Source organism: Poecilia reticulata, linkage group LG2, assembly GCF_000633615.1.
Source record: "Poecilia reticulata strain Guanapo linkage group LG2, Guppy_female_1.0+MT, whole genome shotgun sequence".
NCBI classification, from domain to species: domain Eukaryota; kingdom Metazoa; phylum Chordata; class Actinopteri; order Cyprinodontiformes; family Poeciliidae; genus Poecilia; species Poecilia reticulata.
The window spans coordinates 28873888-28899514 of record NC_024332.1 but is presented as its reverse complement, the minus strand read 5'-3'; the positions used below and the strand labels follow the sequence as shown (position 1 = coordinate 28899514).

The 25627-nt window shown below is 39.7% G+C and overlaps 1 protein-coding gene across 1 annotated transcript in view; it reads left to right on the top strand.

Annotated features, from left to right (window-relative positions):
* The window catches only part of anos1 (anosmin 1), a 60234-nt gene that overhangs the window by 15689 nt on the left and 18918 nt on the right, over positions 1-25627 (top strand). The window contains exons 3-4 of the mRNA XM_008400774.2: positions 17468-17530; positions 17851-18073. Of these exons, the coding sequence (XP_008398996.1) occupies positions 17468-17530; positions 17851-18073 (286 nt within the window). The remainder of the gene's footprint in view (positions 1-17467; positions 17531-17850; positions 18074-25627) is intronic.

Here is a 25627-nt window from a genome sequence, read left to right as displayed (position 1 = left end):
CTTACTTTGAGACTGCATGATACTGATTGTCTGTTAACAGTGAGATATACATTTGAATAATTTCTGCATACTTTGTAAAAGATTTTGTAGGTAGGTCATACACTTCTAAGCGGACTAAGGTTATTGCTTTCAAAACAATCAGTGTTATAYAATTCAACTCAAATATTGATCTATGTTGGTCTTGTTGTTCCGTTTCATTCGAGGTTGAAAAATCTGACAGAAATTGGCTGCATTATATGAAAGAAAATTGGTCAGTAATCATTGAAGTTGGAAAATGTGTAATCATTCTACCCAAATAAAAACTCTGAAATATGCTAAACTGCTGCATTAAAACAAAGTGCAACTAATAATTTTAAGGGTTTGCCTTGCACCAGGCTGTAATCCAGACTCCACATCAAATGCTACGACTTACTTAAGGCAGTAAAACGCTGGTGTGGAACAATGTGGCATGCTTCAGTACTCAAATGCCTCTCAGAAAAAAGGATTTATGGAAAAGACATTGTAGATGGAAGATGGCCAAGAGAGAAGTGCCCATCAGTGAAGGTGTCCGAGGGGGAGAKTTGTACTTTTCTTGGAGTSAATACCATGATAATGTTATAAAATCTCAAATGAAATTAAAAGATCCAAATAAAAGTAGTTTTTAATTTAGGTCTGCCCCATTTCCTGAATTTCTGTTGAAAGTATTTTATGAAGAAAAAGCTTGTCCGAATCATTGTCCGAATCACAGTCTGATGGCAAATGAGACGTTCTTTCTAGAGGTCTCTCYTTTGAGCGTTCTTTCCAAATCGTTGAAGCCTAAGCTGCAGATTCCATCACAAGAATAACAAGTGTTTACTCTTTTGATTACATGTGCCCTTCGTTTTCGCGTCTTGGAGGCTTTGGAGAGGTGTCTCTGAATAACAATAATTGGAATGCTACTATGTCACATTCAAAAGTGTCTTTCAAAGCCCACTGTCAAACTCCCCCCACCAAACCCCTTCCTTTACCAGCCCCCCACATTTTCTCACGCCGAAATAAAATGATCAACTTTCTCCTCTTTTGTTTGGTTTTTCAGGGTCTTCTGAGGCTTATTTGTGAGTTTACGAAAAGCAAACACTTTCCCTCGCAGGTTCTGCAGTGAGTCACTGAAACTCCTTTGTGTTCATCTCTGTCCCTCTGGGTTTGGAAGTTTATTTTGAGGTGCGCTGAAAAGACGTGATGAAGTGGGYGGCGGTTGGTAGTTTTACAGCTGGGGCATGACTGGGATTGTTAGGTGCTTGGATGGACTTCAAAGCAACCTTTTGGTCATGTTGAGGCCAGACATTCATAGCAACTCACTGTGTTAGTCACATTACTAGCACCAACRCCTCGGAGCAAGCTAGGCTTGAAAATCAATCTGTCATGTCGGCTGCGGCTGGATCGCCTTGCCCGTGTGTGCGTGTGTTTGTGTGTGTTAAAGCGGTCCTAGCCAGTTTTTTTGTGTGTATTATTTGACTTTCAGTTGGTGATCACATAAAGAGGCCACTCTGTAGTTTCTCTGAACCCACTCCACTTGTTTTTTTTTCTTCTATCTAGTAGGAGGCAGGGTGTCGGAGAGAGTGTGGTGTGTGTGGGTGGGTGGCAGAGGAGTGTGAAGCAGGGCCGGTCAGTCCCAGCAGGAAAGGCCTGATCTGGACATGGTTGTTAAGTTTCATTGGCTAACGGGGGGGTCGCTTCATTGGCTGCTATCTGCGCAGCTCATTATTCACATGGTGGGTGGCAGCAGGGAACGAAAACCCCCCTCAGCAGGAAAAAATACCAAAGACGTGGCCACAGGAGAGGACTGAAGCAAAGTAGGCACTGGGCAGTATCCAGATTTTAAGATGTGACAAAACAAGTAAAATTATATAAAAAATACATCCTTAAATGTTTCAAACTTTAATCATGCTTTCAGTACTGATCAAAGGACAGAAATTTCCCCCCAAATTAGTTTCAACATCATGTGTGTTTTTGTGTCTTAATACGAGTATATTCCAGGTACATCAGCTCGTATATTTATACGAATATACAAATAAATATATGCATATAATATACGAATATACGAAAAATAAATATACGAGTATATTACTAAAAGCCAAATCTTTGCTTTTTGTAAGCAAGAGAAAAAGTTAATGATTCTTTCAGTGTGCCACAACAAAAGAAAAAAAAATAACTTGGGTCACTTCAACGTACCATCGCACCTGTGACTCTCCAAGTTTAAAGCAAATTGGCTTGTAGAACTGCAGCTGAAACTCCTTTGGTGAAATCTCAAATCAAACATGACATACACAGAAAGAAATGCACTCTCCACCTCTGTGCCTTTTTCTTATCTTGAGGCGCATGTATGGTTTTGAGAAAGCGGTCATTTATTTTTTCGAGTTAATCCAACTTTCACAGATAGCCTGATTTTCCATGTTCTCCCTGTCAGACGGGATTTCATTTTCTTGAAGGATTAATGCAATCAAAGCTGCTGCGAAATCCTCTTTTGGGAATAATGACCAGTCATACCGACACAATCTGCTGTTGTCCAAGTGTTTACTCTCAATCTGTCAACGTATTGGCTGAAATGCGTGTCGCATTGAGTTTGGTTCCTTGTTTTTCATGACCTCACGTATTTGAGAGGTGCGAAAGCAAAAAAAAAAAAAACAACAAACAACTTGGCAGCTTTGTTTGGAGCCATTAATATTTGCTGCCAAGAGTCACATTGGCGAAAGGAAGATTAGGATGTAAGAATCTTATAGCTGATGTACTTGGAAGATTGGTGTGGGGGCTTATCACCGTTCCAGCTCCGCTCAAAGCCGCTGCATCCCACTGATAAATCACAGCGATTGTGTGTGACAGTTTCAGGACGGTGGGAAGCAAGAATTTATGCCAAAGACTGACTGATCAACAACTTCCTTAACCTTCACCTTGGGGATGATTGCTTGAGCAGACTGATTTTAGACTTTCTTGACTGAACACGTATGAGGAATAAAGAAATCTGCATTTTTGTGTCAGAGCTTCTGTTTGCTTCTTCCAGCTAAGCAARCGGAAAAGTTTCGCCGCTCAACATGCTCGGGTTTGCCCTTTTTGTTCTGCTCTTAGAAACACAAATAAAAGAGAATCTATTCACTTCTTAAAGAGTACAGGCTGTATTATGTTTTTGTTTTTGAAGCTCGCACAACATTCCTCAATCTCGAAGTGACACGGCTCACAGACGGAAACCAAATTTGAAGCCGGAGAGTGGCGAGCAGGATTAGTGTTTTTGAAACTTTGGAAAAAGCAAATTAGAGGAGATGGTGTTGGAGTTTGACGGAGCATGGGATTAGGACGGCTTTCTTCGTGTTGCTGGCCTACTTTGGGACAGAATCTCAAAGTCTGGTCTCATTTAATTTGAGTTAGGAGGGAGGCGGATTTAGACAGCTTGAATGGTCACCGCAAGGACAAACATTTATCTTGTTTATCATCTTTGCATTGACCAGACACTTGCACCGGCTTGACAGAATGTGCTTTCCACTCCCTTGTGTGGAAATTATTAAATTGTTGTTGTTGATGTAAGTAAACCTTATCAGTAGTTTTGAATTCAAACCACGGTGTCAAGGATGTAATTTCTTCAGCTGTGATGTTATAGCATTAATCTGCATTAAGCACATGGAATGGGACCCTATAACTATGATGTTGAAAACTAAGATACATCACAGAATTACACAATTTGAATTCTACCTGTAAACATTGCTAGCTGTAGCTATAGGGACCATAAATGCCTGGAAATACCTGGAATCCATGGATACTTAATGCTTGACATGTATAACTACTTATTTTAAAAGTTCAAACACCAGATATACCTTTATACACATTAATATACAAAATGTTCTTGTAATTTGTAGAACATCAATATAGTAAAGCCAACCATGTAATTTTGATGAAAAATGTTAATTTTATCTTCATATCCATGTACTGGACTGAACTSAACAGTCATAATAAACAAGTGAGCTACTTTTTATTATACAATACTTTTAGATAACTTAAAAAAAAGCATTTTAAAAAACGTATACAAATATTTACTTCTTAAATTGCTTTAATTATTTGTGTTTCTTAATGCTGAATTTCAGATTCTTTCATTAATCACRTGATTAATGTGCCTGAGAACTTGTCATTGAATAGTTTTTCTTTATAACAAAATCAACAATGTAGCTTTCCAACTTAATTTTAAAACAGTGTTTGCTTAATTAGAGATTTAGGTGGGCATTTTTTATGGTGCTTTCTCACGAAGACAGTCCTGGAGTTTTACTTTGCTTGGGCAAGTTAAATTTTACACCTTCATTTGGTTTGTTTCATTTTCATCAGCGAGTTGTCTGGCATGTTGCTGATTATACATGAGTTGAATGGAGCAGTAACAAAAAAAGACAGTGGAGGCTGAGAGACTACRATGCTTTGCTGGGGTTGAACAGTCAAATGAGTGAGGATTTGCAATTTTTCAGAAACTGGTGTRTCTTGAAATTCTACATATATAAGAAATGGCCCTATTTTCTTTGTTGTTTACTGGGTTTTTATTAAAAGTGATTAAAATTTTTGATGGGCTTTCACAATGCCTAAACAACTATCCAGGGAAACAAACTCTGGTCTATTTAAGCAAACAGTTAAATGTGTCCTTCCTGTGAGCCAGGTGAAAGTTTGCTACCACCGTTGAGCCAGTTGACTGGCAATGCCCAATAACAGGAGGGCTAGAGCCAGCACTGCCTTTCTCAGTCAAACTCCAATCAATCCCACATGGTTTGTAGTCTCTTATTAAAAAGACTTAAGGGGTCACCAGTGTTGTAGTGATAGAGTGGACACCTCAATGCTGTTGTCAGAGGTTCCACTTCTGACCTCAGGATTTTGGCTACATGTCTCCATCACTGTTATTTCATGCTCCATGAAGGTGGAGAAAACTCCAGTGCTTTCTTTGTTTTCTATTTGCAAAGACTTTAAACTATAGGAAGAGGTTCAGGTTTTTWAAATCCAGCATAACCCGATACCATCAACTAGCTCATGCCCAGTCAGTACTACTGTATGACAATTGGGGAACAAATACGGCTAGTCTTGTTCTCGTTTTTCACACAGCTGTAGAGAGGGTTTGGTTTTCCCATGCCACGTCACAGCAAAGGGTCTGCTGGCATCCTTATCACCGATCTGACCCCATGTGATGGATACATCCTGTTGTGATGAAATGTAAACTGAGCTGAGAAGTAGGTGATAACTGAGGTTCTTGTTACAGCCACTGTAATTTTGACTCCTTGTCACTGCAGAACGTAAGACGAGATATCGGAGGACCTGTAAGTAAAGTGAGCCGCTGTGCTGTGTGTTTGGGAACCTTTAAGTCATTAAGAATTAAATGAACCACTATTGCGTTTTGTAGAAGACTAAGCACAATTTTGGCTTAGCTGTGTGGGCCTTTTTTTACTCATAAATAAGGCAAGCACCTCTGATTGTGGGGTGAATGTATAATTCATGCACTGCCCCTCCTGCTCCTCCTCTCCGTCTTCTCACTTTCTGCCAAGCTATTCCTTTTCAGCTCTTTGTTGTCTGTACCCTCAACTGCATTTAAATTAATAATTAAATTGATGCTCAAAGAATGTCAGCGATACCACCTGCTGGTTTCCTTTCGGCCTCTTCGGCTGATTCTGCAAAGAGGGGAAAACAACACAGGGCTGAAATCTTTAAATTGCATTCAGTACCACTATGAAAGGAGAATTGCTGGTATTTAGCTGTTTTTTGAAAGATAACAGGCATGTGAAACTGAAAAAAATCAAAATGAACCCACATACAGTCATAATAAAAATGAGGCGCACTCCCTTTCAATTGTAGGATTTTACATATCTGGGCGTAAACTAAATTTTTATTGGGTTTTTAACTTCATTCAGTGTGCAAAAACACACAGGCAGTTCCATACAAACACAAGTGAAAACAGAAGCTGAGTTTCTCTCACTCTTGCTGCCATGACTGGATATAAGGAGGAAAGTGGCAGTCAGGTGCGATTCAATAAAAGAGTTCATTAATGGATCATCTGGAAGTCCGACCTCATCTAGTAAAGCAGGGACATTTGATGGCCAGGTCACTGTTAATACATTGCTAAGGAGAAAAGGCGTCTATAATGACTTTTGGGGAAGAAATTGTTCCTGTTAATCAATCTTGAAACGGCTTTAATATCATGTCAGTCATTTAACAGGAACAGTAATTAACTAGAAGAAAAACACTTGAATCTTTCCACGAGGGGACATCCATAAAATACACGCCAAAATCAGAGTGTGCATTATCCAGACAAATTGCAAAAAAAACGAGTAGGCTCAACTCAAACTTGCCACCCGGTATCATATCGATGTTCATGACTGTAATGTTAGAAATGCATTGAGCATGTAGGCTTGTTTGTCCTCCTAAAAGAACATGGCAGCACAACTCAAGTTTGCAAAGATGCATCTGAAAGAACCACAAGACGTGAAGCAACATGCTTTGAATGGACACAATCAAAGTACAGATTTGTTACCACAACACAATTTGGAGAGAACGAGATGCAGATTATCAACACAAACAGCTTCTTCCAAACATGGTGGTAGATGGTTGATGATATGGGTTTGTTTTGCAGTGACTGGACCTGAGAACCTAGCAGTTATTAAGTCGACCATGATCATGAACTCCTCTGTAAAATATTCAAAGTCTGTCTGACAAGTGTAGCTTTCGCAAATTTGATCCAACCACTCCACTTCTGCTTTAAAGCTACATAGCTGCTACTCGGTACCTTTATTTTGCCATGACTGTGTAGAGATGGGGAAGTTTTGTGTGGTTTGTGTGCAGCTTTGGATCAACTGAGCCCACCAGAAGGCTACCGCTCATTACATGCTCTTGTTGTTGACTTTTTAGTATTGTCTCGCGACATCCTTCCCTGCCCCTGTTGGTTTCCTGTTAATTTGTTTGTCCGCCTTATTCCTTGTGCCCATGTCGACTTGCATGAATTATGGGTGTAGTTTCCGGTCAGCTAAATAAGAAAATAATTTTTCCATGGTAAGTGTAAACAGGGGGTCTTTCTCAAAATGAATACAAAAACAAAAGGGTTTAGAGCAAAACGATCTGCACCTTCTAACCGCAGAATGACAGTGACCCGATTTTATGTTTTTCCTTGAAATAACAGAACAGAAACCTTTCATGAATATTAAGCACCTGCAGAGTATTTAATATTCAATTCACTTATTCATTTTTGGATGGGATTCAGGTTCGAGACGCACACTGAATCACATTCCCACTCACGTCTCCCCCCCGCTCCCAAATAAAATCTTGAATTTAGACAAGCACATTCCTGCTGATGGAAAAATTCATTTTGAACTCGTCGAGTGTGGAATTACAAACTCACATCTGAAGAGCGCATGCTGTTAATATTTTTGATCAAGCTGATCCAACCCACTGTCTGCTCAGCATATACCTTTACTGATTTACCGTCGGGCAGTAATTAAACACAGAATATCTCAGGCTTGACATGCCCTCAGGTCACTTTAGGTTAAAGAAACAGCGTCTAGACTCTTGAAAATATCTTCTTACTATTTAGCAATTCCTTGGAATTTAACTGCACATCAGAGACATATCAGAAAGTTCTTACAAACACATGATTTTGTACTCAATCAGATCATGGCTCAAGAGTTTGATAAAATATGCTTCACATTCATATTCAGTGAGAACACGGGAGCAGAAAACCAGAAAACCAAACATTGGACAGATGCACCAGAGAAACTTGGAAGTTGTGAGAATGACATTCCTAATTTTGCCTTTGTTGACTTATTTCATTTTTTGGCATATATTGGGAGGCTGATGCACTGCAGTTAGATCCGTGTTCAGCCTTGCAAACATGATGAGGTCTGAAAAATTGACTAGATTGGACTAATCACTGGATTGACAAGCGTATCCTTGACAAAGTATAAACAGGCAGGATTCATGTCCAAATATCTGTGTATGTTCACAGATATTTAGAGAAAAAAATGATGAGACTGCAGTATCAGCACCAAGAAGAAAGTAGGGCTTCACAACATCAGTAAAATATTAGAGAGCTTGTCCCTGGAAATTGCAGTAATGATATCTGTGACGATTAACCCACATTTTCTTGACACTTTGTTTTTTACAATTATAGAATCTCTCCATTGCTCTGTATGAGAGTTGGCATCTCATCCATGAAAGACTGGCATCATCTGTGGGACATTAAGGGCAGTTAGAGTCCAACCAGCTGGGCAAGTTTATTACTTATATTCTGAGCCTAAATACCTGACACTTAAGTAGTTTCCTACCAAATATTCCATCCAAGCAGTCTTGAGCAATTGCCATATTACAGCCATTAGCTATGTGGTGCCTTTTTATAGCAGTCATTGGGCAAGAAGTGGGGTACACCCTGGAAAGAGCCCCTGTCTATCAACACAGAGAAACACAGGGCAGCAGCCACTCACACATACACATGTCTAAGGACAACTTGGAGAGACCATTTAGCAGAACAGCCATGTCTATGGATTGTGGGAGGAAGCCGGAGTACCCAGAGAGAACCCATGCATGCACAGGGAGAACATGAAAACTCCATACAAAAGATCCCAGTCAGGGATTTGAACCCAGTACAAATTGTCATATTGCAAATTTAATTTAATTGAAAGAAACATCAACACAGTCTACTTGACGTTACTGAAAAAATTAGTAAAATTTCATACAGCAGCTAAACCAAGATGACATGCTGACTGTTTTTATAGGGATTTTGTATGTAGCTTATATCCATTCATTTGATTTTGATACATGAACTGAAGTCAAACTTTTCCAACTACGCACCCAATAAATTTAGCGTTAGTATTCAAGTAATACACCTTGTGCAAAATATTATATCTTATGTCCATTCTGGTGAGTGAAACAAACTTAAGAGTCTGATATTAGCTGTTTAATTAGTCAGTCTATACGAGATACTAACGAGGTTGCACACCATGACTATACATAGTTTTTGTGACTAGAAATGTATCTGTGCACCTGAATTTATCTTTCATGTTAGCAGGGGAGAGTGTCGAAGCCTTACTGGACTCAGATGATTCGCAGTGAAAGAGGGCCATGCTCTGGGCTCTCTGCTGCTTTTTCTAGCACTCTCATTAAACAGACTTTGAACCCTTGCAAACGTGTAATAATATATAATCTATTTTTTTTTACCTACCTTTATATCCCTTGGCACTGTGTCTATGCTGAGATGCAAAGGTGTAGTTAACAAGTGGGCAAGTTTCGCATATTTATTTACTTCCATTAGCTACCGGGAGCTTTTCACAAAAGCATCACTCCTGAGATGGCTATAACTGGATGTACAGGGGTTGCTATATTTTACGTTCAGAGGGCTCCCTCATTTGTGAAAGTGATAGCGAGACCTCGGATAATAAGATTTTCTCTCTGCTTGATTAACAATAGGGCTCTGTTGGCTGCCAGAGGTAAAGGGAGAGTATAGAAGCTGCTGAGATCATAATCCAAAGGATCCATAAGATGATTGCATAATGTATTGAGTTCTAGTCATCATTGCAGTATCTGTATGTGTGAAATTGCAATTGCAAAAGACTGCTTGGATAAAATTTGAGGTGCCATGCATTCAAAATCTTCTTTGGATGGATGAACTTGTCCTCTCCCTTACCCACACAAATGCTACAGGTGAAAAAGATCCTGAAAATCATACAGAGCTGTGGCATCGAGATGATTACAAAGAAAGACATAGAGTGAGAATAACTTGCAATCGACATTACAACTATTTTCAACAGTGCCACATTTTATGATTTTCCTAGTATAGTTCAGCCCTAAAATGGTATTAAAGACTGGAAGCACAGAGAAATTTCAAAATAATGCAGACAGAATATCTGGAGTCATATTTGTATATTTAAATAGTTGGAACCATGCAAGCTTTTCTTGTTTTGCTGGTTTGGACTATTTAGAGATGCAACAATTAGTCAACTTAAGGTCAAAATCTGTCACCTTCATTTAATGTCGAATTCAAAATTGATACCTCTATTAAAGGACATGCAGCACGTTTTCCCTGTCTTAGATGTCATTGTTCCTAAAGAAAACATTAGCATATGCAGCCGTGGTTAAGTCCCCATGCAGCTCGACTGATTAAACCAGGAAAGGGCTWCCTAATTTTTTAAATATGACAAAACCTATTATCTAGGTAGCAGCAGGCCGGTTGATAAACATTATTTACCCTGATACCCTGATTTACCCTGGTTCTGTCAAATGAAGTCTGTGCTGCTGTGCTCCCACATTCTAAATAAAAAATCAGTCTTCATGCTCAGAAGGGCATTCCAGTTTGAGGCTATATATATATATATATATATGGAGTCATATTTGTATATGTGGAGCAGTCAAATCTTACAGATGTGCTTCAAAAGTTTATCCAGGAAAATATGCTCATTTTTATTTGGTTAAGTTTATTATTACAGGATACAAGGATAAGGGAATATGCTGGAAAACCAACAAACTTAATGCAATTAGAATTATTTGTTTCCCCCAAAAGAAGTTGAATTTAATTTATTATGATCCATTTACATGTCAATCCAATTTAGATACTTTGTTAGTATTTAAAGCAGAAACTTCATCTTCCTAAAAGATCATATGGATAATATTGATTCTTTTTTTTATACAATGCTTTGCTTTAATGGTGCCCTTGGGCGACGGGTGACATTGCAGACGAGAACTCGCTTTTTACAGGAAGAGACACCGAGCAGGACCAGCCTCAGGAAGAGGCGGCCATCTGCCTCGACCGGCTGGGGGATGAGAGGACAGGAAAGGGACACAAACACAGAAAGATAGGACAATGAATGACTGCAAAGGAAGGCAGTTAATTGTTGCAATAATATAAACATGCATGAAGAGAAATTAAATTAGATTGCACAGTTGGGAAACATAATCAACAGTTCACAGGATGTTGTGACAACTGATTGTCCTGTATCCGGTTCCACTTCAAAACTTCAGGAGCCACAAGAAAACCTTCAGTTTGAGAGCAACATGATCTTTTAGAATAATATGGAACTTCTGCTGTATTGCAGAAGAGAGAAGGAGTAATCTTAAACTTTCTTTCTGGGCCGTAAACGAAAAATCATCCAGAGACCTTTCAGTAGATGTCCAAACATTGATCTGCAAGTCCCTTCAGAAAAAAAACAAAACAAGTTTGAAATGATTGAATGCATAAACTCAGCACACACTAATACTCGTGTGTGCTATTATTTGTTGTTGTAATGATATTACAAAATGGAAGCATGTATAAAATTAAAAGTATGAGACGGAGCATAGAACCCTGGAGAGATCCATAATAAACTCTTTTTAGAAAACCACAATCTCACAACAATTGTAAGAAGAATCAGACTGTTTTTAATTTTTTATTTGCTTTCTGGTTTCCAACAAGTTATTTGAAGTGTGATTTTGATAAAAAAAATAAAACCCAAAAACATTCTTTTGTCCGGATTTAATTGTGCTCATACATCTTATGGCATGATTGGCTGATTTAAAATTATGCTCAATGTTGCCCCTCCTGTGATGGAATGAAGAGGTACAATAAAGCGCTTAATAATAATAATACATGCATTCAAATACAACCTGCAGCTGTGTAAATCACTAGAATTGCCTGGAGTAATTGTTAACAGCAAAACTAACATACAAATGTATGCTATGGTCCAAGTTAAAGGAAAGTATTGATTAAGGTTTCATTTCTCAGATTCTCTTGTGAAGTATTGTCAGCATCCCTTCTAATCAAGACAAAGTCAACATGTGTTGAAAAAATAACAACATTATTATAGCTGACAAGAGACTGGGTACAGTGTGGAGACATTTGTCATCTCAAATCCCCGATGTAAAAGGGAAATTGGGTGAGAAGTGAAGATGGTGTCTGTTTCAGCAGAGGAGAGCGAGGGAGCGCAGGAATCTACTCATCATTGGATCGATGGTTATGAGCAGAGAGCTGCTGCAATAATTGAGTCTGGTGGCTGAGAAGTGTGAAAAGCACCGGGGTAGCAAAAAAAGAGCCATAACTTGATTTGACTGGAGGTGAGATTTACAACGCGTGTGATAAACAACGGCGATTCCCCCGTATCTGAGACTCTCGGCGGATGCATGAAGCTACAGGGGACAGCAAAGGCACCTTGTAAATAATCTTTGGCACTAGCTTACCCCGACCCTGAACATCAGTGCTGGGATCAATATTTTTTAAGCTTTGAGGAAACTGGATCTATATTTTAGCAGGTTTTGTTTGCTGAATTTAATCTAAAATATCAGAGAACAACTTCATCATGCACAGATGTGTATGCAAGCATTCTCTGGGAAAAAAAAGAAAAAAGAGGAAAAAACGTAATCTGTATTGGCATGAATTATAGTCTGCATATTGTTATGCAAACATTGTGTATTGTTGCACCTCTGGGTAACCTTAGCTGGTAGCTGTTCATGGTTCATATACTAAACCAAAACCCATGCATGACATTTTATATGTGGACTCTTTCCATGCTTTCTGTTATTTCAGTCAGTCACTGGGGGCGCAGAGTGTTTTTATGATGGGTGGAGATGCTGTGATGGAGAAAGGCAGTTCTATGCATGCACCGCAACCAGAAGCCCCCCTGCCTCAGTGCTACACACTCCACCCACCATCGCACTCCCACCATCTCGCCTCCCCACCTCGTCTCCATCATGAAAAAAAAAAAAAGTGAAGATGTGCTGTGGCGTTGGCTGTCATTCAGCCTGACTCTCTCAGCGACCCCACAGAACGCTTTTCAGGCCCCCCCTCCCCCCTACCCCCCCCAGAGTAACAACTGCTGCATTTTATTACAGCGTGAAATGGGGAGTGAAAGACTGCTATGGATGCTCCTACTTAACCATGCAGAATGTGTCACTGTCAGGACGATAAGAGGACAAAGAGGAAATCAGAAGCCCAAGCAAATGCTTCTGCTGCGGCTCAAAGCTCCAATAAGGGGAAGCAACCCGCTGGTCTCATATTTGTTTTAGAGGAGGGCACTTATGCCGCTTTGGGTGAAATTAGTCCAGAAATATGTTAACATCACGTAGCATAATTACACGGGTTCCTCGTGTGACTCAAACAGATGGTAGCTGGATTGGCAGTTGGAGAAATGTGCTAGAGGGAAACCCAGTGACGGCTCCCCTACCGAGAACATGTGCTGCGTCCAGTTCAGTTATGTCCTCCGCTCGAGTTACTTGGTGTATTTTCTCAAATTAATTACCAAAAGTCAAGTACTAAGTTATTAGCATAACAATATGTTGCAAAATGTTTGCTGGGTTCCTTGGTGGTAATAAAACATTTTTTTATTTGTTATTTTTGGTACACTTTAATTTGCAGATATTAACCGATAGCCGTAGAATTGTAGTCTGGTAAAAAGCGAGTTGTTCTACGCTTTGCTTCGTATGAGAGCGCAGCACAGAGGGTCCTATGAGAAACTCTTGGTTGTTGGTGGCGTGGACTCGGTTGAAGTTTAATATTTTACCCAATCGTTAAAACAAGCAGGACACCAGCTCTTGACGACTCAAGTGGGCCATCTCTGGTGTAAATAGAGTTAGAAGGGCTCAGTCAAAGCCCGTCCCTAAATCCGATAGAGAATCTCTGGTGAGGCTTAAAGATTTATGTTCAGACACTTTCCATCTAACCTGACTGACCATGAGTGAAGAAGGATGAGCTGAATTTCAGTACTTAGATGTGTAAACCGGGTGCAGACGTACCCCAGAACACTCACAGCGGTACTTACAGTTAAAGTCGATCTTGTAATGTTTTACCTCAGGGGGGCTAAATACAAATGCACTTCTCAGTTTTGAGATTTTTATTTGTAATATGTGGTATAAACAATGCAACAATGTAAAATAAAAATACTAATAAAGTTAAAAAGTGTGTAACTACTTTACCAAAACACTGAAACTCAAAATCTTTTTTTTTTCTGTTGAAGACTAAATATTACTGGAAAAAAAACAAACAAAAAAAAAAACTGGCAAAGAAGAAGTAAAGTTTCTGGCTGTGTTTCAAGCTGTTTTACCTCCCTTGGCAGCATCAGTAACATGGTTTAGATTGAGAACCAAACTGTGTAAATAAGAAGAATCAGGAACTTGATTGATGATAGCACCTTTGTAATTATATCCAGCTATCCCATTTGCTTTGGCAAAACATCTGTCGTCGGCCCTCTTCTCCCCTCCTGAAATGTCAGGTTAGTGGGTGTGGCTGGTGAGGAACGCTGACAGATTGGCAGTTTCCATCACACCTGCAGGGAGCTATCTGCCTCAACACCGATACTTATCTTTTATTAAGAGTGTCATTTACGATAAAACCCACTACCTGCAGAAGTTCCTGGTAGGATTCAGTTAATTTCTTTTTCATTTAGAGGGAAACAAAAAAAAAAAAAAAAGTTATATGTGGGTGAGAAAACACTAAAGTCACAGCTAGCTTTCAGATCTGTGTTGCAATATCTCTGGTACGCAATGTGCTGTGCTAATTCATGCAGCTTGGCACAGAAGCTTAGACCATCTCGAGGTGACACTGACTGTAACGTCGCATGAGTAGCTGGGGAGAGTAGGGTTGCATCTTAAGAAAAGCTAGAGGAATACGTTCAGTCTGTGATTGAAGATTGTTCAGTGAGCAGAATGTGCTTGATCCCTGAGCTTATGTGTGTATGTTTAGTGATTTGTAGAGGGGATTTGGAGGCTTTTCATGTGCGTCTATCGGTGGAATGTCCTTTAGGCTGTGGCGCAGCTCCTTGTCACCAGTCCAACTGCTTATTGTTTAGGCTTGGGGATGCCTTTCCTGCTCGCGGCCCACATCAGAATAATGATATAAAGTTGACATATTATTAATAGCAGATGATTTTCATCTTCATAGGCTGAAGCCTGCCTTGGACAGCTCAGCAGAGCTCAAATGTCATCTCAAATCCCTGAGCTGCTGCAGAGTTTTCACCTGCCTGGCTCTGTCTCAAACCACATTAGCTCCTTTTCAAGCTCTCATCTTCCACCAATTATCTCTTCACTTGACACTCGTACGCCTGAAATTACAGGAGTGATATCTGCATTGCTATGAAGTCATTAGGAAAATACCTTCCCTCCCGACAGTCTCGAGCCAGCAGTAAGGAACTCGTCACCTCGTCCGCGCCCGAGCTTATTCCTGCCGGAAACGATGCCGGCGAAGCAACGAGAGACTGAGTGTAATGGAGTGCTGGCAGGCTCTTGGGCGTCTTCCCTTGATTGCAGCGTGTCCTTCAGAAGCAAGGTTTATGTTTCATAATGCACCCGTCCACCACACTCCATAAAAATCAAATAAACTTTACACCAGGGATGGTAAAATAATGACAGAGCTGCCTAATGAGCGAATTAAATAGCAATAAATACAAATCTGGCCTTCTGACTGAGATGTGAGATTTCTTACATCAACCACAGTGTTTAATGCTGTCCCTGCTGTACGATAAATGCCCTCATTGAGCCACTCTGCTGCACTGTACCTTACATAACTCTGCAAGTCCTTTTCACATGTTGGACTGGATGAGAAATAAAGGAGAACGTCTTGAAAGTCCATTATTCAATCTACCTTTAGCGCTGTAGTCGATGAAAGAGACTAAATTAAGTAGGGTTGAATGAGGGACTTTGGCAGGTTGTCGGGTGGTGCGGTTTGGGCTGCTCCCAGTGCTGTGCAGATGCTGCCTGGCAGTGGTTTCCCTGAGCTTGCTCTTCTCTTTCACACCAGCTGCAGGAGAACATAAAAAGCCTTGCTCCTCTGCATCTGAACTCCGTCTGCAGAACGATCTGGAGGTACCGCGGCTGTTTATTGAATCTGATTCGCTGTCTGTTGTCGTGTCTAAAGCGAGAATGGTTGACTGGTATTGCAGCAGAGCTTCTATTTTTTATTTTTTTTTAAATTGTATCATCTCATTATGCTTGGTAAATCGAGTTTGAGCTTCATTCATTGTGAGGTTTTTCTGTAATTCCGTGCCTGTGTCGAGCGCTTGGTAAATGTGTTCCCTGTGTTAAAAGAAAAAAAAAAATCAGAATCCCATGAACTTTAAACCAAGTGTAACATGTTTTAAACTCTTTAAAGAGGAGTTCATTCCCAGTGCCAGAGTGCATCAAAGCCTTGCCTCATAACCGTTTTTCACACTTTTTTACTTAACAACCACAAACATCAATTAACTTTTTTTTTTTTTTAAGATTTTATGTGATAGACCAGGGGTGTCTGGGTTCAGTTCTTCAGAGCTATCAGCACCTTTTGGATGCATGCTTTGTCCTGCACGCCTGAATTGAAATGTTGAAACTGCTCATCATAATGTCATTCAGCTCTTCAGCAGTCTGGTAGCGAGACATTAATTTGATTCAGGTGTGTTGGAGAAGGGGTTCATCTAAATGTTGGTGGATTGTAGCTCTCAGTTACTGAAGTTGGGCACCCTGGTGGTAGACAAACACAAAGTTGGGGAAATAAAAGCCTGAAATGTGCTGTGTGCAACTATATTCAGGCACAATGGCTTAGTGAGTGTTATAATAGCCTACATATAAGATGTTCTAAATAGCTGTAGGTAATTTCTTATGCTATGACCATAAACACTGAAAATAAATGTGATATCTGAGATGCTGATACCTTCCTTGTGAGCTGTGCACTATGAACCTATCTTTTTTGTAATGTTTTATTTTCATAATATTTAGTTTATTATGTATTTAGATTCTTACAATGTCTTAAAGTATTTTGCTACTACTGTAAGGTGAACTTTCACCCCAACTCAAGTCTGCAACCGTTTTTTGTTGTTGTTTTTTTTGCAGGATTGCCCTGTATTTTCCTTTATCTCATTAACTATGACCTCACAGTATGATGCCGCCACTACCGTGTTTCAGCATGGTGATGTGCTAGGCTAGTTTTTTGCTTTACATGTTGGTCAATTTTTTTTTTACTTAGGACTGAGATTAAATTAACTCTTGTCAAATAGGATTGTACTACTTTCTACTTAGTAGTTTTAATGTAGAAAGGAGGTGCCTATCTGTAAAAAAAAAAGAAAAAGAATAAAGTGAAACCTTTTTCTTCCTGTTTCACAATTATGCCCGGTCCATGTAAAATCGAAATAAAACACACTGAGGTTTGTGGTCGCAGCGTGACAATGTGCGAGGTTTAAGGGGAATGAATGCTTTTGCAAGACACTGCATGTTTTGGCTAGGTCTTTTTAAGGTGAAAAGGAAAGATCTGTCAGGGTGACACCATACCAAGCCAAGCATGAGTAGATTTCCACAGCGGCCTTGATTCTGTCTGCAGACCCTCATTTGCTTTTGTAGTAGACAGTGAGTGTCCTTTGAAGGCATGCCTGGCATTTGTAACAAAACGTGGTGTGACTGGTTGTTGTGAATGTGGCGGAGGAAGCGCCTCAGCGAGGTGTCAGTTAAGATGCTGGTCCGCGCTCCACAGCAGCTGGTCTTTGATGTGGCTGCGTCTTTTGAAGAACTTACACCCTTCTCCTTTTTCCAGTGTCTGGAGCCCTGCAAGGAATCTTGGGACCTGAAGGAAAACCAGTGCCAAGATTTATGTGAGGTATGTTACTACTACCACGAATAACTGAGCTTATACCTCAGGATTCCAGGGTTTGAGCTTTTTGAGACCCAGTGGGGAAATTTCACCAAGGGGAAACTCTGAAAGGGGTGTGAAGTAACTCTTTCTGTGCTGTAACGACACCCTCCTGAGAGACTGAATCAGAGCCATTTAATATGCTCACCGTTTCAGTGACTCACAAGCTGAAATCTAAACAGGACAGTCACTGTTAAGTCAAAGAGCTGCTTGTTTGCAGCCAGCCATTTAAAAACTAATCTGACATATATTTTCCCTCTCCTTCCCCCTCTTTCCTCTCTCTTTAGCCCCTTTTTCCCAAGAAGCACTACGAGTGTCTTACAAGCTGCGAGTTCTTGAAGTCCGTTGAGGGGGTGAAGCAAGGCGACTGCCCCGCGCCAGAGAAGGCCAGCGGCTTTGCTGCAGCCTGCGTAGAGAGCTGTGAGGAGGATGGAGAGTGCTCCACCGTCAAAAAGTGCTGCAGCAACGGCTGTGGTCACACCTGCCAGGTGCCCAAGAATCTCTACAAAGGTAATAGGAAAAAAAAATAGGTGAACTTGCATCACAATGAATGAAAGTGAGGGCAATATTTATCCTCAAAGGGCAAAATAAGCAAATGTGATTGTTATCAAGAGCAGGAAAACTGTCTTTGAACGGCTTTCAAAGAATATTTTTGAGAATAAACTAAGTATCAGCTGTTTCTGTTTTTTGGCAGCAGATCACAATGTATCAACACAACAATAAAATTTGGTAAACCACAGCAACAATTTAAACTTTAGGATTATAACATTACTCCATTGGTGGCATCAATCTTGTGCTCCCCCTATGACTATTGACTATTTTTTTTTATTATCTTTTTTTAATGGACTTAACATCAAGCCTTACCATACAAAAGGAACATAATGGATTTTCAGAAGTTTTAGACCAATAAATGCTAGTTTTAGTGATTTGACTTTATTTTAGGCAGAAATTGGCAACAATTTGTAATTGAAAACCAAAAGAGTTTCTGAAGGTTGGTAGCAGACTTCAGAGAAGTATTAAAATAAAATGGTCTGATGTAACATTTTTCTGCAAATTTTCTGCAAGTTAGAAGTCTACAAGAAATCCATGATGCTTTTTTAATTGTGCTCATTGATACTGGGGGTTTAATGAATTAAATGGCAAACCAAACCATCTTCCTAAGTACAAATACAACAGAAAGAACAAGTGTTACATCGGCTTATTTTCGGGGTGGGGGAGCTTTTTTGTATGCTTTTTTTCATACATTTTCCCATATGTCATACTCTGATTAAACCCCTATGAAACGACATGTCTGCTATGATAAGTGTGATGTTGAAGGACTCAAATGCAGCAAGGCGGAGATGACAAGTAGTTTTGACAATTTAATTTAAAAAAGGAATCACAGGGAACGCAGGGAGCCAGAGCAGAACAAAACCATGATCACAGAAATGAAGAACAAAGAAGTCAGCTGAGTGAACGGGGAAGAAACTGGATTTAGCAGGAGGAACCAGTAAGAAGTGACTGATAATGAGGTGTACATATACTGGGGAGGTTGATTACTGAACAAGGAACAGATGGCTCATTAGAAATGGGTTGCAGGTGTGAGGGGAGAGAGCAGAAGGCAAGCTGAGGAGAGAGAGAGAAAATGACACCAGGGGTGAGGGAGAGTATGCAAACTGGGTAACTGGGAAAAAATGAATCTAACTCTAACAAATAACTAGGCACAAGGAATATAATGAAACTAAAGTAACTAAGAAAAGACTGAAGCAAAGAAAAACAGGCACATGGCTGATCTGATCACAGAATAAAAACTAATGAACTCTGAAAAAATTAAACACACCCAAGCCCAAAACAACTCAAGACAATGTCATCGGTTACCTATAAAAAGTTCCTAGACAAGTAAAAAAAAAAGCTATATGTAGGAGCCCAAGAGTCTCTCCAAAGGTAACAGAAAGAAAGAAATGAATCACAATGTATATTTCTCTTCTGCAGAAGTTAAAATTCAGTGGTGGTTGTTTTGGCCGTGCTCTTATTGCTGGTGGTTTGATGAACTGGATGGCAAACACTGAGCAGCTGCTTTGTTACAAACACAACAGAAGGAACAAGTGTTGTATTGGTTTACAGTGCAACCACACAAAGTAATTTTACTTGCACTGACTTCATCATTCACATGGCACAAGTAGTTTTCCAACCACAGAGGGGCATATTAAGAAGGCTGTTAGCCTGCTGAGGAGCTGGAGGTTTGCAACATGTTGCCTGTGGACTCCACTTCTCATCCAATGATTGGAGTGTTTAAAGGCTGATCCACTGACAAAGAAAACATGCCAGCGTGTGGCTCTGTAGCTGCTTTTGGGAAAATAGCAGCTGCCAATTTTGTTAGTAATGACAAATTGTGTACTTTGAGAGTGCTTCAGAATGAAAAAAACCTGTGTTCTCTTACTTGAACGCATTTATTATCAGACAGAGCCAAAGAAAGAGTAAAATGTTTTTATTACAAAACAGTTGCTCCCAGTAAGATAAAATAATAGTCATGAAAGCATAATAGCAGTAACAGTGTTGATATTGCTTGTGTCGACATTATCTGGTTTAATTGGTTTATTAATAATATTTGAATGTTGAAAAATTGTCTATCAGGTATATATTTTGAGTCAACAGCTATTACATATAGTGAGAGCAAATTTTACAGTGAGCACCTCTTACAAATTGTGTAAAAAAAAAAAACTTAACATGTTTTTTCTTTTTTGAGTTGCATCATTTCCTTTCTAAAGACTTACATTACATTCATTAAAGTTGAGCACATTTATTCTACGGGGTAAATAGATTCCACATTAAGAATAATTATTTAAAACAAGATGCCACAATCTTTGTCACTTGTGTTGCTAACCTGCACAGGTTCCTTTTTGCCAAAAGGAAAACATTTAACTTTAACATGTTACAATGTTGGAGCAAACACACTGATGAATGTTTGACAAATCCTGTTTGCATAATTCTCTTTGGACCTTCCAGAGACTTGGGTTCTCTCTAAGGCTGTCTGTGGGGTGAGCTGAACATGGAAGAATCTTGGTTTTTTGTCTGCTGAGCCATTTCTGAGTGGATCTGGCCATATGTTTTAGATCATTGCTTAAAGATGACGACTCATATTCAAGTTTATACCCGGAGTCTGCCAGGTTTTTCTTTGTAATGTCTTTATCAATAAGTATCTGTTAGTGCAGGGTCAAAATCAGGGGCAACACTCACACGGTGAGAGCTATTATTTTATTATTATCATAAAAAAAGAGACAAGACTATAACAGAAAAAGTCTTTTGTTTTAGTTTTTATTTCTCGAAAAACAGTTTCTGATATCTCTGTACTCCCTCTGACTTTGTCTTAAACATCGGAATAATATTGAGAAGTTGTTTGTTTCTTTTACTCAGTAACTGCATGCATGCCTGTCGTCAACGCAACCTAATTCAGTGTGTTCACAGATCGGAAAATAATTGGATTTTTCAGTTTTCAACCAGTCAGTCATCTGTCAAACTGAGCTGGTTTGACAGATGACCGTCTAAGCTTATAACCAGTTTTCTCAGTACAACTTGACATTTGTATGTCTAGACTGTCAGGCATACAAATGTATAATCCTATTCACAGGATGTTTATCTGAAAATAAATAAACCTACTGAGCGTTTTAACAGATTTAGAACAAAGAAACTTGTCTTCACAAAGATTCACAGTTTGTCTAGTTTTGTAAAGAACAAAGAAGCTCAGAAGATAACACACATTTCTACTAGTGTTAAACGGCTCCTTCTGCCAATTGAAGCTCTCGCCTTCATAAGAAAGGTATATGTAGGTTTTGGAGTAAAACCATACATGAGTAATATGGTTTCCCAATCCGTACATTGACGTTTTCTTTCTACTTGAAGGCTAATTCGAGGAGATTCAGAGTGATTGGCTTTACTTTGGAGTGAGTCACCAGAAGGAAATGGCAGCAACAGTGCCAGATAAATATTAGCATTAAATTACAAGTGGAAAATATAGAAAGCGCTGCAGATAATTTATTGAATTAGATCAGAGATCAGTTATTCATCAGAAGCACAGGGTTCCCAGGCGAGCAGACTGTGATGCAAAGTGTCAGACAATTTAGCTGTGTCCTCTAATGCGTGATAGTCCAGGCACTCATCATTTAATTATTGCTTTATACTGTAGCAGATTACAGTAACAGGATCCATCAACTAAAATAAGAGCTACTCCCCTCCCCCTCTTCTCTCTTCTTTTTTATTAACTAAATTATATATCATGTGTAATGATGGGCTGTCAGGATTTTAATGTGATTAATTGCTGCAGTTTGCATCCCTCTCTGCTAGACATCAATGGGAAATCTCAGTGATGTAAACGCAGATAATCTTACATCTTTTTTTTTTCTTTTCTTTTTCAACTGCGTGCTCAGAATCATACATTTTTTGTTTCATCTCTTTACATTTCGGTTCACCCACGCATCCGTCACACCATTTCTGCTGCAAATTGGAATATAGCTCCTCGTATTGAAATCGTAGGATAAGCTCAAAAGAGTTTTCACAGACACAGATGTACCCAGGATTCTTAGCTCCAGTAAAAATAGTTTTAATAGTGCTGCCCAAGGCGACTGGGTTTTTCTGAGGGTGCCGAGTCGTTATGTGAGAGAAAACCGAAAGGCCCCCTGAACCTGGAGATTGGTAGTAGGATCTACATTATATACGCTGTCAGCAGCTTATATTGCCGGCAGCCTAAGGCCATAACAGAGTTGAGGAGATGGAACAGTGGATGAGGAGTTTAAATCTATCTTTGAACAGCTGCAGTGATGGGCTGTAGAGGAGAATGCTTTCAATAACACCAAGCATGTTTTGCTGTGCTTCTTGTTTAGCACCGTGCAGCAAGAACATGTGATCCGATGCGTACAAAGAGGAAGCATTCTTGGTTTGTATTTGATTAGGAAAAATCTCCAGGGTTTTGGAAGCACCTCAGAAGATGTGAATCATTATAGGGAGGATGAAGGCTCTTCTTCACTGCTTTGCAGTTACTCTTGAACTTTTTAGTATTTAGTTATAAAAAAGGCCCATATGTTGTGATGTTGTGTCGGGCTTTTATGTGATATATGAAAAGCAGTGCATGATAATAAAGTGACTGTAATTTTTGTTTTTTTGGACGAAGAAAACTGATAAACCAGAAGTGACCAAGTAAGGAGAATACACCCTCATGCAATTTTACTTCAGTATTAATACACATGTCCTTCAAAGGCCTCTGGGATTTGTTATTGAATATTGGTGACCAATTAGTATGATGAAGACTGAGGAGCACAGCAGGATGCTCAGGAATCAGGGTTGCCAGATCTGATACATTTCCAGCCCATTTTATTAAAATGTTCATGTGTTGTGGGTTGTGTTGCATTTGGAAAGATATCTCCTCTGAACATTTTCTTAAAAACTCATCAAATGTTGTGAAAAGAAGCCTKCATTTTAACAACCCACACATAACTATTTTTTRAGTCCAAGGACTGAAATCCACCTATCTGGCAACACTGTCAGGGATAAAGATGTGGAGAAGTTTAAATGAATACAWGTCTTGGAAGAAAGCCTGTTGGATGCTGCAAAATGTTTGTAGACGGGGACAGAAGCTTATCTTCCATCAAGCATAAAGCCACAACAACAGTGCAATATTTTAGATCAGGCCATCCAAAGAAAATGCATTGAAGTTTTTGGGTATAATGCAAAAAAAAAAAAAATTAAAACACACAAGTGGTGGTGTACTTTTCCAAGGCACTGTAACACCGACAGCATCAGCACATGACCCAGTCAATGAGAACTACTCGCCTTGCTGCGAGACCCTCAGCTCAAGCGACGTCTGATGGATCCCAAACACCGCAGAGCCCGCAACAGACCGCCATCAGCTCTACACTTACACTGAATTACACTGAAGGAATTCTTGTCCCGGTCGTCGGTGTTAAAGGTCTAATTAGTTGCTCATGCTCTGAAGAGCGTAATTGTTTCTTCGTGTGTTTGTAGTCTTCGCCGTGATGAGCTCCGATGCTGGAAACCATTAGCAAACTGTAGCGGGGAGAAATGGAGCGTTTCCCCCACTCTGAGATCACTCTCAGATGTGGATGGTCAGGTTAGGGTCCTCTCGGCTCATGTGCACGGCACTGGACAGAAAAAAACGTCRAGCTCTCAGAAACACTGGGCCCCCGCTGAGCTTTTGATCTGTAATAAAGCATCATCTTCTTTCACCACTTAAAGTTTTATTTGAGGAAACAGGGCTTAGATAAAATATGCTTTTCAAGAATAGAAAGAGCAATTTTACGAACTGCTTAAGACTCCAGCATCTCTATAGTTTTGCACTTTCTCCTCTCCTTTGAAGATGTGGCAGCACATGTGATGAAATCCAGCTTGTTTTGGATGCTCTCTGATCAAAAGCAGCTCCACAACAAACACACCAAGTGTGGTTGTCAGATTTAAGATAAAATTTTGTGAGTCATGTTGACACTGTCACTACAACTCCATCAATCAGTCYCAGCCATATCTGACTTCATTAGGAAACATTGTGAAACAAACAGTTTCTCKGAGGATTTTCCTGCGCTTCCATAATTGGAGCAGTCCTCATGACGGTATGTGCGTGAGGATTGAGAATTATATTCCCAAAGTGTAATCTTTGGCATGATATGGACACAAATGAACGGCAGAAGTTACATCATGGTTTGAAGTACGCGTGTGGCCCCCCGATAGATGAACACTGCATGATGTTTGGAGCAAACTTGACACAGAAGTTGTTTTTTGGAGAGAGTAACTTGAGCAAAAGTGTATCATTTGTCCTCCCAGATCACCGGAAGAGACCGTTGGTGTGTGTGTCGTATTTTTCGTTTTTCATTTTTCATTTTRCACACGTGTGTTTCGGCTTGTGTGCCTTTGTAGGGAGGATGAGCAAAGGCAGTGGGAGGGGAAGAAGAATGCTGTGGTTWGCTCGGTGTTGGTTATTGTGCAGGAAATGTGACACGTTTGTTCGCACGTACAGGGACACACGCAGACTCAGAAAGCGCCRCGGAGCTGTGAAACCGCAGCTCAATGACCCCCAGCTGTTAGTTTGCAGAGATTTGCCATYGGTGGGACAAAACAAAATTCAGACTCTGTAGCCGTGCAACCCAAAGGGGTAATTAAGATCTTTTGACATGAGGCTCTTTGGAGATGTTGTGGTCATTTTATTTTCATTGGAAAGTCCAGCTAACTGGTTGTCAAACTTGAGCTACAGTGAATTCATGCCACGTTAAAACAWTTYATGGATATTCATAGAAGTGGCACTTACTTCACTTTTAGAAGGTTATTTACATCAAAAATGAAGGGATGTTGTAGAGATGAACTGATCTTAATTTGGTGACTAATTTTTAATCTTTATGTTTGGCAAAGCTTTGAGATGCAACACCAAATTTARCTGATTTCCAATCGGTTTTAACAACTTAAGTGGTAAAAATAGGTTAGAAAAACATTAAAAAAATGTTTTTCTTTAGCCTGCTTGGCATGAACGGTGCTGAATTATTTATAACATAGCAAAGGCAACATCACACCATCTGAGCAAAACCCTTGCTGTAAAACAGGGTTTCACTAATAATTCACCACAAAGKCAGGGGGATTACAGAGTTGACATTTTAAGCTGTCTGATATCTGATATTAGTGATCAGCGACTTTAGCTGGGCTAGCATTACTAACTGTAAACATGAGTGTCTGTGCATGTTCCCTTTGAAAGTCGAACCTTCTGGTTTTTACTTAGATATTTGTCACAGAATCGCAAAAATATTATTTTGTTGATTATTAAGAAAGGTATACGTAGTTGTTTACAGCAAATTTTTAAAGTCTCTTTTCCTATCAGAAACACACGTTTTGGTTCAACAAAAAATAATTTAAAATCTAAATTTCTCTGAGTTAAGAATAATTTTGGGGGTTAACTGCACATCCGGTTGTACTCAGAGCAGTTGCTATGAATACAATTCAAAATTAAAAACACAGCAGCCTATTGCTTGCTCCAGCCTGGCCTTCATTTCCAAAAACGCCACATTATTTGTGTCCTCACTTGGTCTCCATACTGTT